Source organism: Peromyscus eremicus, chromosome 7 (genome assembly GCF_949786415.1).
Source record: "Peromyscus eremicus chromosome 7, PerEre_H2_v1, whole genome shotgun sequence".
In the NCBI taxonomy this organism is placed as follows: Eukaryota; Metazoa; Chordata; class Mammalia; order Rodentia; family Cricetidae; genus Peromyscus; species Peromyscus eremicus.
Genome location: NC_081422.1, coordinates 45,497,208 through 45,513,232, shown reverse-complemented (window position 1 = coordinate 45,513,232; position 16,025 = coordinate 45,497,208). Strand labels below are relative to the sequence as shown.

Genomic DNA, 16,025 nt, shown 5'->3' with positions numbered 1-16,025 from the left:
GCATTTCCATACAGGCAAACCTGGTGTTTGGTGCACTTCTTCCTACCTCTGACCTCTCTTCCTGTAACCTGTAGACACGGGCACACTGACACTGAACTCTTTTGGTACCCTCTCTTAGTCCTTTCTTTTCCTTCAGGCCTCAAGCCAGATCTTATCCTCAGACTCTGAAAGTAGGTGGTTGGCTTAATTATCTGATTCAAATAATCAGATAGAAGTGAGTCAATTTCTGTTTTAAAGGTGGCCTTTAAAGAGGAGGTTGCTTATTTTTAGTGAGTCTGTGTGTACTTTCGGGCTCTAAAGTAAGTGGCTTTTTATCATTTCCCAAAGGAACCCACCCCCAGAACAACGAATATATATAGGTATCTAACTAGGAATTATCTTTAAACCGAGGTACGTATGTGGGCTCCTGGCCTAGTTAGAAGCATCTCAAGTACCAGCCTCATTAATCTATAAATCTGTATCAATCTTTTGGCCTTCTCCCATTTCTCCCCTAACGTTCAGAACAATATACCTCGCTGCTAAGTAGAGAATTATTTTGGGAATTAAAGCTAGAAGCGCAAGAGCAGTGGATGGCCCAACAGTCAGCAAACAGTGCACTGAAAATAAAATGTGATCAGAGCTGGCGATGTAGGTAAGTAGTAGAATAATTTGTCCAGCAATTCCCAGTAAAACACACACAGAGAGAGAGAGAGAGAGAGAGAGAGAGGGGGAGATTATTACACTACTAAGGACGGTGACAAGGCTTAGTGGGTAAAAATGCTTGGCATGTAAGCCTGATGATTTGAGAGCCACCCCTGGAACACACAGTGGAATGAGAGAAGAGACTCAGAAAGTTGTCCTCTACCTCTCCACACCTCCTGTGTCAACAAATACACACACACACACACACACACACACACACACACATTAATAAATTAAGTTTAAAATATGTATATTATAGTGTGAAAAGGGCCAAGGAAAAACACCCTCTGACTTAGGAACAGGGATTGAAATCCTGCCAGTCCCTGAGGTCACTGAGTACAAAATCCCACCAATCCCTGAGCCCCCTGAGCACTAAATCCCTCCAATCCCAAGCCACCCTGGAAAGCTCTGCCTCCCAAGGAACCCTGTAGAAGTTCTGTATCCTGTTCAGTCTGCCACCACCTCACCCTAGAGGCAGCCACTCTCCTGGATTCTTCCCAATAAATCTCTTGAGTGAGGTTTGTTGTGTGGTGTGACATTTTCGCCCAAGTGAAGTTCAGCTGTAACAACTTTCACTGGAGCAGGAGGGGAGCAGAACTGTAATACTTACCCTAGCAGAGCAGAGTTGTTAGGCTCCAGGGGACCTTAGCAGAGCTGTAACACTTTCACTGGGGAAACTTTCCCTTAAGTGGAGCAGAGCTGTTACACTTCATGGGACCGGAGACAACTTCGGTGAGGAAACCCTCCCCTTCCAGGTGGAGTTGTTACACTGGAGAAACCTTTCCCTGGAGCAGGCCTATAAGCTGCTATGCTTACAGTGCCTTTGTGGTATTCCTTGGCTCTCAACTGCCAGGACACCTTTCTATCTGAGCTGCAACGCTTACATATATAAATACACATAGATTAATTTTCATTAAAGATTAAACCTACAGAAAAGTTGTAAGAACAGCAATTAACTACCCTTTGCCTGGATTCAGTTTAACATTTGACACATTTGTCATTTTCTATCTTTGCTAAACTATTTGCAAATAAGTGGCCTAGTGCTGTGGAATAATCCTTTCATACACTGTAAATGTATTGCTCTTGTTGGTTTAATAAAGAGCCAACTGGCCAATAGCTAGGCAAGAAGAGGTTAGGTGGGAGAGCCAGACTGAGAGAATGCTGTGAAGAAGGGAGAGTTGCCAGCCAAACACAGAGGAAGCAGGATATATAAAAGATGAGGTAATAAGCCATGAGCCACATGGCAGCACATAAATTAATAAATATGGGTTAATTTAAATTGTAAGAGCTAGTTAGTAACAAGCCTAAGCTACCAGCCAAACATTTATAATTAATAATAAGTCTCTGGGAGCTGGCTGGTGGGACAGAAAAGCCCACCTACAGCCTACGTCACAGACTTTTATCCATAAATACTTCAGTGTGTATTTCTTAATAAGGATACTTTCTTTCATAACACAATACAATGATTAGAGTCAAGAAAGTCAGCATTGAGGCCTAGAGAGATGGCTCAGTGGTTAAAATAGAGTACTGCTCTTGCAGAGGCCCTGAGTTCAGTTCCCACCACTACACCAGGTATCCCAACACCACCTGTAGCTCTAGCTATAGGGGATCTAATGCCCTTTTCTGGACCCCATATGCATCTGCATTCACACATGGATGTAAACACACACACACACACACACACACACACACACACAACTAAAAGTAAAATAAATATTTTTTTTAAATCAACATTGAAACGATACTTTTATCTAACATACAACCCAATTTAATTTTCAACAATTGCCCTGACAGGATTCCTTGGTAACATGCTTTTCTAAGACCATATGCCGCCCTTCGTGGCATGTCTCTTAAGACTTGAATCTAGAACTCTTCCTCAGGCATTCTTTCATGACAATGGCATCTTTAAGGGTACAAGATAGTTAGGGGGTCAATTTCCTCAGTTTATGTTTTTCTGATGTTTTTTCTTTGTGACAGATTCAGAATATGCATTTTTACAGATACCACCTAAGAGATGTGTCCTGGTTACCTCATATCAGGGGCTCTTTGTGTCATTTAATTCCCATTGGTAATTTGGGTCATTTTTTCAGGAAAGTATCTGTCAGATTTCTCTACTGTAAAGGTACCTTTGTAATGATTTTTAAAATCCAAAGATATTTTGAGACTGTATACATACCCTACTCTTCAACCAAATTTTACTTTAATGCCTATTGATAATTCTTGTCTGAACCAATTATTAGGAACAGCCACAAAATGGTGAATTCATAATTTCTACCTACATCCCCTTCTCACTTATCCTGTCTTTATACTTAACCTAAAAGTTAAGCCTGAGAACATAGCTCAGTGATACAAAACTTGCCTAGCATATATAAGGATCTGAGTTTCCGTTTCCTAAAAAAAGAGAAGGAAAAAGAAAAGGAGTGGAAATAGACATTTATGGGGGCTTATCACATATACCACATTTCTGAGGACCTGTCTAAAAAAAGTTAAAGTGAAAATATGCAGTCTGGTTCCTTTTTAAAAATTAATATGGACTAGACACAGTGACACCTGCCTTTAACCTCAGCACTCAGGAGACAGATCTCTGTAAAGTATGAGCTAGCCTGGTCTACAACGCAAGTTCTAGGTTATCCAGGCCTACATAGTGAGACTCTGTCTCCAAACAAACAACAAAAAACCCACAATGCAGAGCCGAAGAGATGGCTCATTGGGTAAAGGCACCTGCAGCAAGCCTGGCCACTTGAGTTCAGTGCCCTAGAATCCACATAGTGGAATCGAGAACCAGCTCCCACAGCCTGTCCTCTGACCTCTACGCAAAATAAATAAAATGTAAAAGTAATATGTGTTGTAATGTACAACAATTTCCAATGAACAATTTCCAAATTGTCCATTTCTGATGCTCAGTTTGTCTCAGATTTGGCAAATGTGGGTCCCTTCAAGCTGTATTCTCTTTTGACATATTCTTCCTGTTGTATACAAGAAGTCTCCTTGCTTACTCATATAAGTTCTTTCAAGGGCACCTTAAACTTTCCCTGTCTGCCTCGAACTGAATCGTTACTCCCAACGAACTGGGTTCCTTTTAATGGAGAATGGGTACCCGGGAACCAAGGTCTGGATGCACATAATATATTTCAAGATATTAAAATGTTGCTATTTACTTAGGTCACCATATGGAAGACTGGTGTGACAGTTTAGAATTCTAGCATTACCTGTGTGACGTTGGCAACTCCCTTCATTCTAGCAGCCTGCTGCATCATCTGGAAATAAATTGGATATTTAGTAAAGTGTTTACAATTTCCCAAACAGTTTGAGGAACTATGACAGAAGATATGGTCCCCTCTCCCTAGGGACACGCTCAAACAAGTAAAACTGTGCCTACGTTTCAGGGATTCCAGGCTTCGAAGCCCATTGGCAATTCCGAATTCAGGAATAAGTCATCTCTAGGGTCTCTTCAGAGCTGATTTTTTTTTTTTTTTTGTAAGTGACCGATTGCTGTGAGTAGGAATCCTTACAGACGTCAAAAAGTGGAGAGATTTATATAGTAACGAGGAGGGGGCTAAAAAGAACACAAAGAAAAGAGGCTGTGAGCAACGCGTTGCTCAGCCACGGCGCTGCTGGGGCTCCAAATTTAGCGCAGCAGTCTACTGCCGGAGAGGTTTTTGGCGGGAAGGGCCGCTGGCGGGCGGAGAACGCGGGTCGACCCTACACGGGACGGGTCGGTGGCGCAGTGCACCCTCCGCTCGGCCCACCAGGGCTCGCTCTTGCCCTTCGGCTGGAAGGCAGGAGGAAAGGGGCGGAGCCGACGGCGACCCCGCCCCCGGCCGCGGCGAGGCCGGAGTAGGCTGAGCTGGGCGCCGCGGCCGGAAGCACAGTGCCCGCCCGAGCCGCGCGCCGCCCCTCCCTCCCGCCGCTGACGTCGGCGCTGCTGCGGTAGCCATGGTGACCGGCGGAGGCCCGCCCCCGCCCCCTGCCCCGGCCCCCTGACGTCGGCCGCACGTCAGCGCCGGCGCGCGCCTGGCTGGGCCCTGTGGGGCGGGAGGGAAGCAGCTCTGGAGCGAGAACCGCGGCCGTCGCCCAGAACCTAGAGCCGCGCCGCCCGCCGCCCTCCTGCCCGCTCCGCGCCGCTCCGCGCCGGCCCGCTCGTTCGCGCTCCAGTTGCCGTGTCCTGCAGCGGGGGCCCAGCATGGTCATGGCGGATGGCCCGAGGCACTTGCAGCGCGGGCCGGTCCGGGTGGGGTTCTACGACATCGAGGGCACGCTGGGCAAGGGCAACTTCGCCGTGGTGAAGCTGGGGCGGCACCGGATCACCAAGACGGAGGTGCGGCTCCGGGGTTCGGCGGGAGCGTGGCGTGGTTGCGCCCCGGGCGGGGGACGGCGGGCCTGGCACTGTGGGGACCGCGGGGTGCAGGTCGGCGGGGAGCGGGGGGGTTGTCCCTGGGAAGCCACACTGGCTTCCGTCCCGAGCCTCCCACCCGGGGACCTGGTCTGTGGCCTCGGCTCCCAAGCCCAAGTTCCGCGTCTTCCCGGCTTTCGGCTGGGGGTGGGGTGGGAGGGGAAGTCTCGGTGCTCCGGGGCCGCGCGGGGACCAACGTCGCCGGCGGGAGAAGGGGACCGGCAGCTCCCGGACTTGGCGGACGCGGCGCGCGGCCCGGACCAGGAGTCCCTCGCTCCTGGGCGAGGAGGGGGCGCCGCGGACCCGACCGGTGCGGACGGACCGCTGTCCATTTTCTCTGCTTTGGGCCCGCAGGGTCTCTTGATTCGGTACCTGACTGGCTTGATCTCTTGCCGGAGGTATATCTAATACTCCAGACAATAGAACTGGTTAAAAATGGTCATCTCAGCTCTGCACCGTCGTCTGGGGTTGTCCCTTTACCAGGTGTGCATACTGGCTCCAAGCACGCATTCCTTAAGCCACATCAGATGGACTACTCTGAAAGCCCTCAACTGCTTCCTTGCAGTGACTCCAGCATCCTCCTCCATGGAGCATTCTAATGCACCGCACATATTTTCTCCCCAAGTCTCTGTTCTTACCTAGCCCACCCCCTTCCTTCTATTGCCTCAAGCTGCTCTCCTCGGGGTCTCTATTTTAAGACGTGCAAATTAAATACCTTGGAAAAAACGATCGAAACAAAACCGGTTTTTAGACTACAACCTAGTGGTTTTGACGTACTCTATTCTGCCTTGTGAGTGCCACTGGAGTTTCACAGGTTTTCATTTTCTCTCCCCAGATTTCATCTCGTCCGGGTTTTTTCCCTAGTAAGAACGTTCTGGCCTTTGAATGTAGAACTTTTCTCCCTAGGATGACTTACGTAAGGTGAAGGGCATTTAAAAGCCTGAGTGTTTTCTTAGCAGTTGTTCTTAAGAAGTTTTACTTCATGTCCATTTTCATACAGGAAGATATGTCTGACAGGTCTTCACTTTTTGTTTTGCCTCACGGACCACCTAAATCTGACTTCTTTAGGGCATCAGTACCAAGGTCAAAAATTTTCCTTTCACAAATTTACCATTGTTATGAATCTAGATTGTTTGTAATGATAATATGAGTATATTGACATTACCAAATTTTTGCATAGCTTAATAGGATCCCGGCACTTTTTTTAGTGAATAAAGTTGTTTCGTTCTTGTAAAGAGCTATGGCCAAATTGTCATCCCTTTGCCTCCGTGTTAAATAAAAAGGAAATATCTTAAATTGGTATCTTTTTTAGTCCTTTTCAATGACTGTCAAAAATGGCACATTTACAGAGAGCCTGTGAACTTTTTGGTTATATTGTTGTGTGGTTGGATACCAAACCTGATAGGTCGTTCTATTTTTTCTTATTAGCAATATTTAGTGGTCAGCTCTTATTTGCCAGACAGAGTTGAGTTAAAGTGGTATATGAGAGCTGCTTAAGCAGAGCTCATGGTAACTGACACTTAACTCTTAGGGGTCACAGTTCTCATGGTGTCCCTTTCAAACTGATATTTCTTAGGAAGCAAGCTAGGGGGCACTGTGGAGTAACACTGCCTGTGACTGTCAGGTCACATTTGTGATTGAAAACACCTGTCAGATCATGGCAGAGCTTGCAGATCCTAAAAGTGTGTGTGTGTGTGTGTGTGTGTGTGTGTGTGTGTGTGTGTGTGTGTGTAGTATATGTGTATAAAATTATTTTATGTTAAAAGCTAAAAGTTTAGCCTAGAGATTCCTCTTCCCTCGTGCTGTTCTATTTTTACAGTGGGCAGGTATGAGCATTTTGTGGTAGTTTTGTGATTGCCGATACTAAGGCACAGAAAGGTGAAATGGCCTAGCAGTTCTGTAAGGAAGTCTTCGTGGATGTTTCAGTTTGCAGAGTGTTCTCTGAAGTTTTATAGGGAAGTTACATGAAGACTTGTTTAGTAAGAGCATGGATTCAGTTTCTAAAAGTATAACATTTGTTTTCAGTGAGTTTTTTTTTTTTTAGGAATAATTAATTTTTATTTACTGAATATTTGTATCTGATAAATAGAACCACCATGCAAACTGTAAATAAAATAGTAAAAATTCAACTCTTACATTATTTTAGATTATCACTGCTTAACATACTATATCTAGTTAATTACAGTGAGAACAGTTAATATAGTGTAAAGAAAACTATTAGCAAATATGATTGTGTTTCCTGCTTATGGAAACTCCTTTATATACTGTATTTTAGCATTGTAGTTTTAGAAGAATCATTTTGTGTGTGTGTGTGTGTGTGTGTGTGTGTGTGTGTAAATAAGAGTGAACATGTTGGTCAGAGGACATCTTGCAGGAGCTGGTTCTCTTCTTCAACCATGTGGGTGCTAGGGGTCAGATAATCAGGGTTGGGATCAAGTGTCTTTACTCTCTGACCATCTTGACACCCCCTGGGACAAATCTTAGGGCTTAATTTAAACATTCAAATTATAAATACTTTTATTTTTTATTGGCTCTTCTTCATCTTCTGTCCCATATCAATCATGGAAAAAAAAAGATACATATTTTTGTAGTGCTTGGGAGAAGTCTGTTTCCCTTTTAGAAAAAAAATAGTATACAAAAGAGACATTAATGTTGGTCTAAGCTATCAGATGACTTAACACCAAAAAATATAATTACGTCATCTGAAGCAGTATTCATGTGCTAGCTCTGTGTAAATTTTGCACACAAAAGGGAAGGCAAGGGGTTGGTAGAATCCAGCTTCCTAATGTAATACTTCATAAAATCTCTGCAGAGCTGGTTTATGAATTACAGAAGCTAATTTTATAAAATTAGCACAATGGGAAAAGAATAACACCATTTAGGCTATTAAACTATTTTGGGCAATAGTGGTTGCTAGTTTTCTGTTCTATGAATGTCCTTAAGTAGTGTTTCATAAATACTTTAGTTCGAGGTGGGGTTGTTTGTTTTGTTTTTGGTTTTTTTGGTCTAAGTAAAATTCTAGGAAAATTACTTGTATCCGTAAGCACCCCATTTTCTATTAAAGAATTTTAGTACAGCAAATATTAAGAATAAAGGAGAGCATGGTACACCAAGAGTATATAGTTTCCCCACAAGTGGGAATACATTGTTCTTAACATGTCACATTGCCTTTTAGTATTTTTAATGCATTGTTTTTTAGATGACAGCACATGATCCATGTCTGTGTCCACACATTTTGCCTATTGTATATAACTTTATAACAGCATTTTAGTAGGTTAGAATTCTACCTTGTATATAACCCATTTTACTTAGGACTCTTACTGAATATTTTATCATGTCCAGTTTTCAACAACTGACACTGTATATAAATCAGTGTCTGCACCTTAAATGTTTTTTAGAGAGAAGAAATTGCCAGTAATTTTCAGAAGACAAATTACTAAGTGAGAAGGTATAATTTTTACATTTGACAATTTGTATTACATTATCATGTTTATTATTGAAAAAATGTAAAAGTACAGATAAATGAAAATAATTACCTATACTGTCAGTACGCAGAGATAACCATCATTATTATTTTTCTTCAATACCATACTTTTTGTGTTGCTTACCTCCGAAGTCATATGAAGGGAAATGTTTCAGAAAGTTACCTTATTCGTGGCCTCTAGGGGTTAGGCTGCTTACTTACCCCTGAGAGAACCTGGACTCAGAACGACTGTCAAAGCCTGTCCGAAAACTGCCTTTGTGCACTGAAAAGTTTTCTGTGTGCATTCTGCAACTTGGATGTTCAGGCATAATTCACAGACCGTAAAGTGTAGAATTTCTTAATGCTTTCCAAAAGCAAAGTTCAAAATTATGTTTTTATAGCAAGGGTAGAACGAAAAGGAAGGGTGTATTAACCCGTGAGCATGGTATTTTTTTTATAATTAATTTTATTTTATGTGCATTGGTGTTAGATCCCCTGGATCTGGAGTTAGAGACAGTTGTGAGCTACCATGTGAGTACTAGGAATTGAACCTGGGTCCTCTGGAGGAGCAGCCAGTGCTCCTAACCACTGAGCCATCTCTCCAGCCCCTGGCTTGGTATTTCTTTAAGAGGGCTTTTAAATACAGTTGGGTTTTAAATTTTGCTTTGACATTCTACAACTCTTTTCAGTAGCCTTGGTGTTAGTCTTATGCTGCAAAAATACTCCAGATTTCAAGAAGTAGCTGTGATAGGAGGACCTGTGGCCAGATACCTTAGCCACTAACGTTTGAATCTAGGCTTGTATGTGATCTTCTCTTGGATATTGAAATAGGACTCTGACTTGTCATTGGACTGTTCTCTAGTTTCTTGACCCTCAAACAAGTAATAATTGGCAAATTGTTTTGCTAAATATTATTAAAATCATCTCTTCTTTCGGGAAATGGAAAACAAATATTCACAGTAAGAGCTGTATAAGTTTTAAAATTTTAAGTGTGTGTGTGTGTGTGTGTGTGTGTGTGTGTGTGTGTGTGTGAGAGAGAGAGAGAGAGAGAGAGAAAGAGAGAGAGAGATGTGGGGAGGGACATGTGCATGCTATGGCACCATGCACACATGTGGAAACCAATGGACAATTTTGTGGATTCAGGTCTCTCCTTCAGCATTTACATGGGTCCTTGGACTTGAACTTGGGCCATCAGACTTATATAGCAAGTGCTTTTACCCACTAAGCTGGCCCTGAATTATGTAAATTTCTCTGCTCTGTAGAAATTTTTAACTTTAACAGAGTTTAGTGTGTTCTGATTTTAAGTTCTCTAAGGAATTCTATCTTGGCACCAGGCAATTAAGAAAACATTTATTTGGAAATCATGAAACTGGCCTCCGTGGACTCACATGATAACATTTGATTTATGACCCACTGCTGATTACAGCATCCTTGGCATCAAATGGATTACCAAATTCCTTATGGTACCTCTTTTTCCTTTTTTAGTAGACCTTTCACCTTTCCTCCTACATCTTTTTTAAGTGATTTCTGTAAAATTGTTTTCATTTAAATATTCACATAAAATACTTTCTATCCTTCAAAGAGAAATTTTCTTTATATCCAATTACGATAGTTAAAAGATTGGAAGACAAAAGGGAATTTCATCAGAAACTCTTTATTTTAAAAAATTTAAAGTTCTTTAGACAGTTTAAGAGATGCATCTTAAGTAAATTAAACTAGAGGCAATCCTACTATGTTTTAAGTTCTTAAAAGTAAACACTGTCCACACGGTTCTGCCCAGTTACAGAAGTTAGGCCTGCTCATTATAGCCATTGGGGAAAAGTCTAGAGAAGAAACTAAAGATTCTCACTTCTACTCTCAAAACTCAGGAGATGGAGCAGACCCTCTTAATTCACTTGTATGTTGTACGTTTGCAGTATAATAGACATCACTGTGCATATAACCTGTGTGTTTTATTTCACTTGTTATTAACATCTCCAAGTTTAAAAAAAAGTCTAAGCCAGTGGTTCTCAACCTTCCTAATGCTGCAACCCTTTAATACAGTTCCTCATGCTGTGGTGACCCCCAACCATAAAATTACTTTCGTAACTATAATTTTGCTATTGTTATGAATCGTAATGTAAATATCTGATATGCAGGATATGTGATGTACAACCTCTATGAAAGGATCTCTCGACCACCCCAAGGAATTGTGACCTACAAGTTGAGTATCACTGCCTAAGGCAGCATTAGGAGGCATCTTGCATGTCACTGACCATATTTTATTTAACTAATTTGCTATCACTGAAAATAAAGTACTCTAAGTGCAGTACTCTGAGTGTTCCATACATTTGCATACCTGGTTGTTTCCTCAGAGCAGTTCCATCACAATGGAATTCTTGGGTGGAAGAGTCCATCCATTACCTATCTTATGGCCTGAGATGCCACAATACCCTCTACAAAAGGTTTAATTACCGTTAGGAAGAACCCTTTAAGGAATACTACTCTATTGGGTTCTTTTTTTACTTTTATTTTCCAGTAGACAAAATTGCTTGCATTTTCTTTGCTTTTTTAATTTGTATTTCTTTGATTACTTTGATTGTGGTATTATGTGATGGCTATTTGCATTTCTCTTGTAAATAGCTTTTGTTGGTGTTGTTATTTGGCTCTCTTTTAATTGCTTTGTCTTTTGTTTTCGAATTGTTGAAACTTTTTAAAGTGGGAAGTTATTTTTTTTTTTTTTTTTTTTTTTGTTTTTTTTGTTTTTTCGAGACAGGGTTTCTCTGTGTAGCTTTGCGCCTTTCCTGGGACTCACTTGGTAGTCCAGGCTGGCCTCGAACTCACAGAGATCCGCCTGGCTCTGCCTCCCGAGTGCTGGGATTAAAGGCGTGCGCCACCACTGCCCGGCGGGAAGTTATTTTGAATCACTTCTTTTATAGTCTTAAAAAGCCTCAGTTCATATAATTATTTTCAACTGTTTGTATTTTTGTATTTATTGATACATTTAATTTATTTACACAAAAATCCTTATCATTAATTCAGATTATTCCCTTTGGGTTCTTTTTCAGCACCAAAGTCCTCAGGCTTAGTGGAATATGTGTTTTTTAAGGTCCTTTATAAAGACTGTTGAGTTGCTTCCTAGGAAACTTATAATCTATTCATGTTCATACCACATTTCTACAAAAATGGCTATCTCATCAGAACTTAGTTCATGTGGGCGTCTACTTTTTGCTAATATAAAAATGAAAATGGTATTTTTTGTTTTAAATTCACAGTTTCCTGAGTATGTCTATGATTGAATAGTCAACTACTTTATATAGAGTTTAAAGTGATAGCAATCTTTCTGATTTCTTATGTATGTCCTCCTGCTTTAGAGAGGAAGCCTTGCTTTTTGCTTCTAGCGGAAGGAATACTATTTTTTTTGCTGTAAATCCACTTTGGTTTTTTTTTTTTTTTTTGGTTTTTCGAGACAGGGTTTCTCTGTGTAGCTTTGCGCCTTTCCTGGAACTCACTTGGTAGCCCAGGCTGGCCTCGAACTCACAGAGATCCGCCTGGCTCTGCCTCCCGAGTGCTGGGATTAAAGGCGTGCACCACCACCGCCCGGCTCCACTTTGTTTTTAAAAGACTGTGTATATAATGGAGTTAAAGAGTTAAATGATTCCATTAACAAAAAAGAGATCTTTCAGTTAACGGAATCATTTTGACCTTCTTGTCCTAATTTTAGAACTATTAAAAAGTAGGGAGTGGTATGCAGAGAAACTAAGTTTCTGCTTACCTTTGAAATAAACAGAGACTTTAAGTATGCCTTTGAGAAATTCCAACTTTTTTTTAATCAGTCACTCTCACAGACAAGATCAGTTCCTTGAGAATAGGAATCCCTGTCTGATTGTTTCTGTATCCGAGCGATAGTATTTGGCATACAATAAATGTGTGATGAGTGAACTTTTTAAATAGCAAGGAGATTGAATTTGGAATAGAAGACCTGAGGTTGTATTATCAGTCTGTCTGTCCCCTCACCCACCTTAATTTGCTAGAGCTTTAGAACCTTTGTAGATGATGTGACTTTCTTCTTTTGGGAGATGAGTGGAACCCAGAAAGGTTTTTGGGATTTGGACAGAGGGCCTCATGCATGCTAATGTGTAATGCCTTTTGAATCTCAGTTTCATCAGCTTCCACCTATCCTACTTCTTCCATTCATTTGACAGAATTGAGAGATAAATGAGATAAAAAGCATTTAAGTATCTTGTAAAATTAGGAAGTGTTATGCAGTTGGCAAAGCCACTGTCATTATTACTGCATTTCTGAGAAGTTCTTGGCAAAGAGCTCCGTCAAGCTCAGCAGAGATCCTTGTGGATCAAAAGTTCCACTCTTATATCTGAGCATTAACTGGGCTGTTTCTGTACCCCATACATTTAGATGTGGTTATGTGACTGAGTTCTAACTAATGAAATGAGTGAGGCCTGCCCATCAAAATCTCCCAGGAGGACCTTTGAGAGGTTTTTTCTCTTTTCTGGCTAAAATGGAGACAACCTTCAGAGCAACTTTGGAAACCACACCTTAAACACGGGAAAGCCTTTTTGAGCCACATATGCCTGCTAATAATTCCACCTATCTTAGCCTGCTATAAGATCAAGACATAAACTTTTGTTGTGCTTGAATCATTATAGCTAAGTCTGTTAAAGCAGTTAGACTGCCCCTGCTACAAGGATCCTGGAAACACATGCCTTTCTTTTTTTTTTTTTTTTTTAAATATCTTTATTTTATAATTAACTTAATTTCACATATCAGCCACAGATTCCCCCGTCTTCCCTCCTCCCACCCCCCAGCCCTTGCCCCTATCCAACTCCCATTCCCACCTCCTCCAAGGCAAGGTCTCCCCTGGGGAGTCAGCCCAGCCTGGTAGACTCAGCCAGGCAGGTCCATTCCCCTCCCTATACCAAGGCTGAGCAAAGTGTCCCAGCATAGGCCTTTCTTTAGAGAAGCGTAATCCTACAATTGTCGTACATAAGGAGTAATGGTGTCCAACTCGACTTCCAGGAGACCCAGTGGCTTCTGACTTCTGCAGGCACCTGCATTTACATGATGCACATGTACACATTTTCAAAATTAAAGCTTGAGAAAAAGATATATACAGAATTTCTTAATAAAAATAACTATGCTTTTTTTGTTTTTTTGAGACAGGGTTTCTCTGTGTTGTTTTGGTGCCTGTCCTGGATCTCGCTCAGTAGACCAGGCTGGCCTTGAACTCACAGAGACCACCTGGCTTTGCCTCCCAAGTGCTGGGATTAAAGGCATGCGCCACCACCACCGGCAACTATGCTATTTTTTAATGTGATTCCTTTTTCTCAAATTCTGTTATATGGTTTTGACCTATCTTATAATAGAAGCTTCTTGTTGGTGAGAAAGGTACTGATGTCTAGACTTCAGAAACTGTAGAAAAGACAATTCCTTGAAACATGATGTCTCTGAAACTCCATGTTACCTTCCTAAAGAAAGTTGAAATTTCAACGTGCCCTTGCCCTTTTATATGGGCAAGTTTTTATAAAAGTTACCTGAAGTAAGTGATCATCCTGGATTCTGTCATATCTTATTAGTAAGAATGGGGTCCCTTTAAAAGTGTGGGTTGGAGGAAGTTCACTCACAAGGTTAGAGACACTTGCTGCTTCTCATAGTGAGCACAGTATTATCACCATCAGCCCAACAGAGGCTAAGCAGTGTCTGGAATTCTGTCTGCTAGAATGTGAAGAGCACTTCAGAATTTCCTTAGAACTTACTAGAATTCAATATGGGGAATTTCCAGTTACCAAATATCTTATTTAAATCAGATTACCTTATTCCAAATCTGTGAATTTCTAAAAGTTAATCTTTTTTAGTTACATGGAAAAAAAAACCCATACAATTATTGTTTCTGAATACTTAATCATTCACCTTCAAATTCACCTTCTTTGGATTCCTGTTTAGTTATGACAGAATCAGATCACATTTTCTGAAGTTAAACTCTTTGAAAGTTAAAATTAATATAGTTATTCACATTTGAAGTTTTGTGTTTTAGTTTGTTAGTAAGTTTTATATCAATTGATATTACTTCACATAGATTAGTTTTAATATTTTACATTTCAGGTTTTTCTTTTTTCAAAAACGTACTTTAGTGGGGAGGATCTGGGAGGAGTTTTGGCAGGGAAAAGAATATCATCAAAATATATTGTATGAAAAAAGGTTAATAAAATTTTTTAAAGGCTTTCAGAGAGTGGAGAAAGGTCTATCTGTATATATTCCTTGGATCCTGTCACTTTTCTAGAAACTGCATCTCAGCTGCTTCCCACCTGGCAGATACTCCATAGGTCATTTACAGTGAGATCATTGGCTGAAAGTGCTAAGACTTTTTCAGTTTAAAGTAACTTGGAAAAGTTGTTTTCCACAGCACACTAAAAACTCTGCCAGACAAAAATCTATTGTACATTATAAATAGTAGAAGAATAAGAAATGTGTGTTACATAAATGAACATTGAATTAAGCTTGGTATCAGTGTCACAGACACCTAGAGGCGACATCTCAGATATCATTTGCTAAGTCTTAACTGGAGAATGTTAACCATTGTGTATTAATTGTGTCTATGCGTGTTCTGGGCTACAGGTGGCTATAAAAATAATAGATAAATCTCAGCTGGATGCAGTAAACCTTGAGAAAATCTACCGAGAAGTACAAATAATGAAAATGCTTGATCATCCTCACATAATCAAACTTTATCAGGTATGGCTTAGCTTTATTCTCTTTATGCTTTTCCACATTCAGGTGTCTGTTTTCATTGGGATTTTTACTTTTATGCTAGCTTTTCTAGTCTATAAAAGAAATGTTTTCTTAAGCTAAATGTTATCTCTTTCTATATATTTCAATTTGTAAAAAATGGAACTAGGAAGCTACTTGACAATTTAACCTTAAGTTGTCTTTTAGATTACCAGCTAACTATTTTAAATATGGACAGTTGCCCCTGAACTTGCTGGATTTGCAAAGGTGGTGGTACCATAAATAAGAATGTCATATTTTTGTTTATTTGAAAAGCTACTGTTTATGTGTTATGAAATACAAAGGCTAAAATAGTGTATTGCTCAGAGACAAACCTTGTAATATGTAGATTCATGTCTTTTTTTATGAGTCATAAAAATAAGCCATTTTTAATCTGTTTTATTAAGAAATTTTGTAAAGTAAACTGCATATAAATTTAAGTCATGTTTTAAAAGGAATGTTTTCTTGGATTTTTAAAAAGCAGTAATTCATGTTTAATAATCAATAAACTATTTTTAAAAGTTCCTGTTAATTAATGTACCATATCTTTAAATTGAAAATGGCTTTTAAACTGAAAGGTCCCAATATGCTGACCTGTGACTTTGATGCCCTGTGATAGGTATACCCATGGTATGCTGGACTTAATCTGTGTTAGTTTGTAAGACCACCTGATAAGTTTTCAGAAGTTTTATGAACAGATAAATATCACATTAGTAGCTCAAACTC

At 40.5% G+C, this 16,025-nt stretch overlaps 2 protein-coding genes across 8 annotated transcripts in view; one reads left to right on the top strand and one right to left on the bottom strand.

Annotated features, from left to right (window-relative positions):
• The window catches only part of Btg4 (BTG anti-proliferation factor 4), a 107,681-nt gene extending 103,106 nt beyond the window's left edge, over positions 1–4,575 (bottom strand). For both annotated transcript variants that reach the window (XM_059267873.1, XM_059267872.1), the window contains exons 1-2: positions 4,061–4,575; positions 3,891–3,938 (exon numbers count right to left, since the gene is read on the bottom strand). The gene's annotated coding sequence lies outside the window, so the exon portion shown is untranslated. The remainder of the gene's footprint in view (positions 1–3,890; positions 3,939–4,060) is intronic.
• A 134-nt stretch (positions 4,576–4,709) lies between these two features.
• The window catches only part of Sik2 (salt inducible kinase 2), a 106,222-nt gene continuing 94,906 nt past the window's right edge, over positions 4,710–16,025 (top strand). For 3 of the 6 annotated variants that reach the window (XR_009380239.1, XM_059267866.1, XM_059267864.1), the window contains exons 1-2: positions 4,711–4,999; positions 15,150–15,266. Coding sequence is in view for 4 of the 6 variants with exons in the window: in XM_059267866.1 (XP_059123849.1) it covers positions 4,865–4,999; positions 15,150–15,266 (252 nt within the window). In the remaining 2 variants the exon portion in view is untranslated. Of the gene's footprint in view, positions 5,000–15,149; positions 15,267–16,025 lie in introns of those variants that run through there. The other 3 variants (XM_059267865.1, XM_059267863.1, XM_059267868.1) reach the window with 2 other exon arrangements.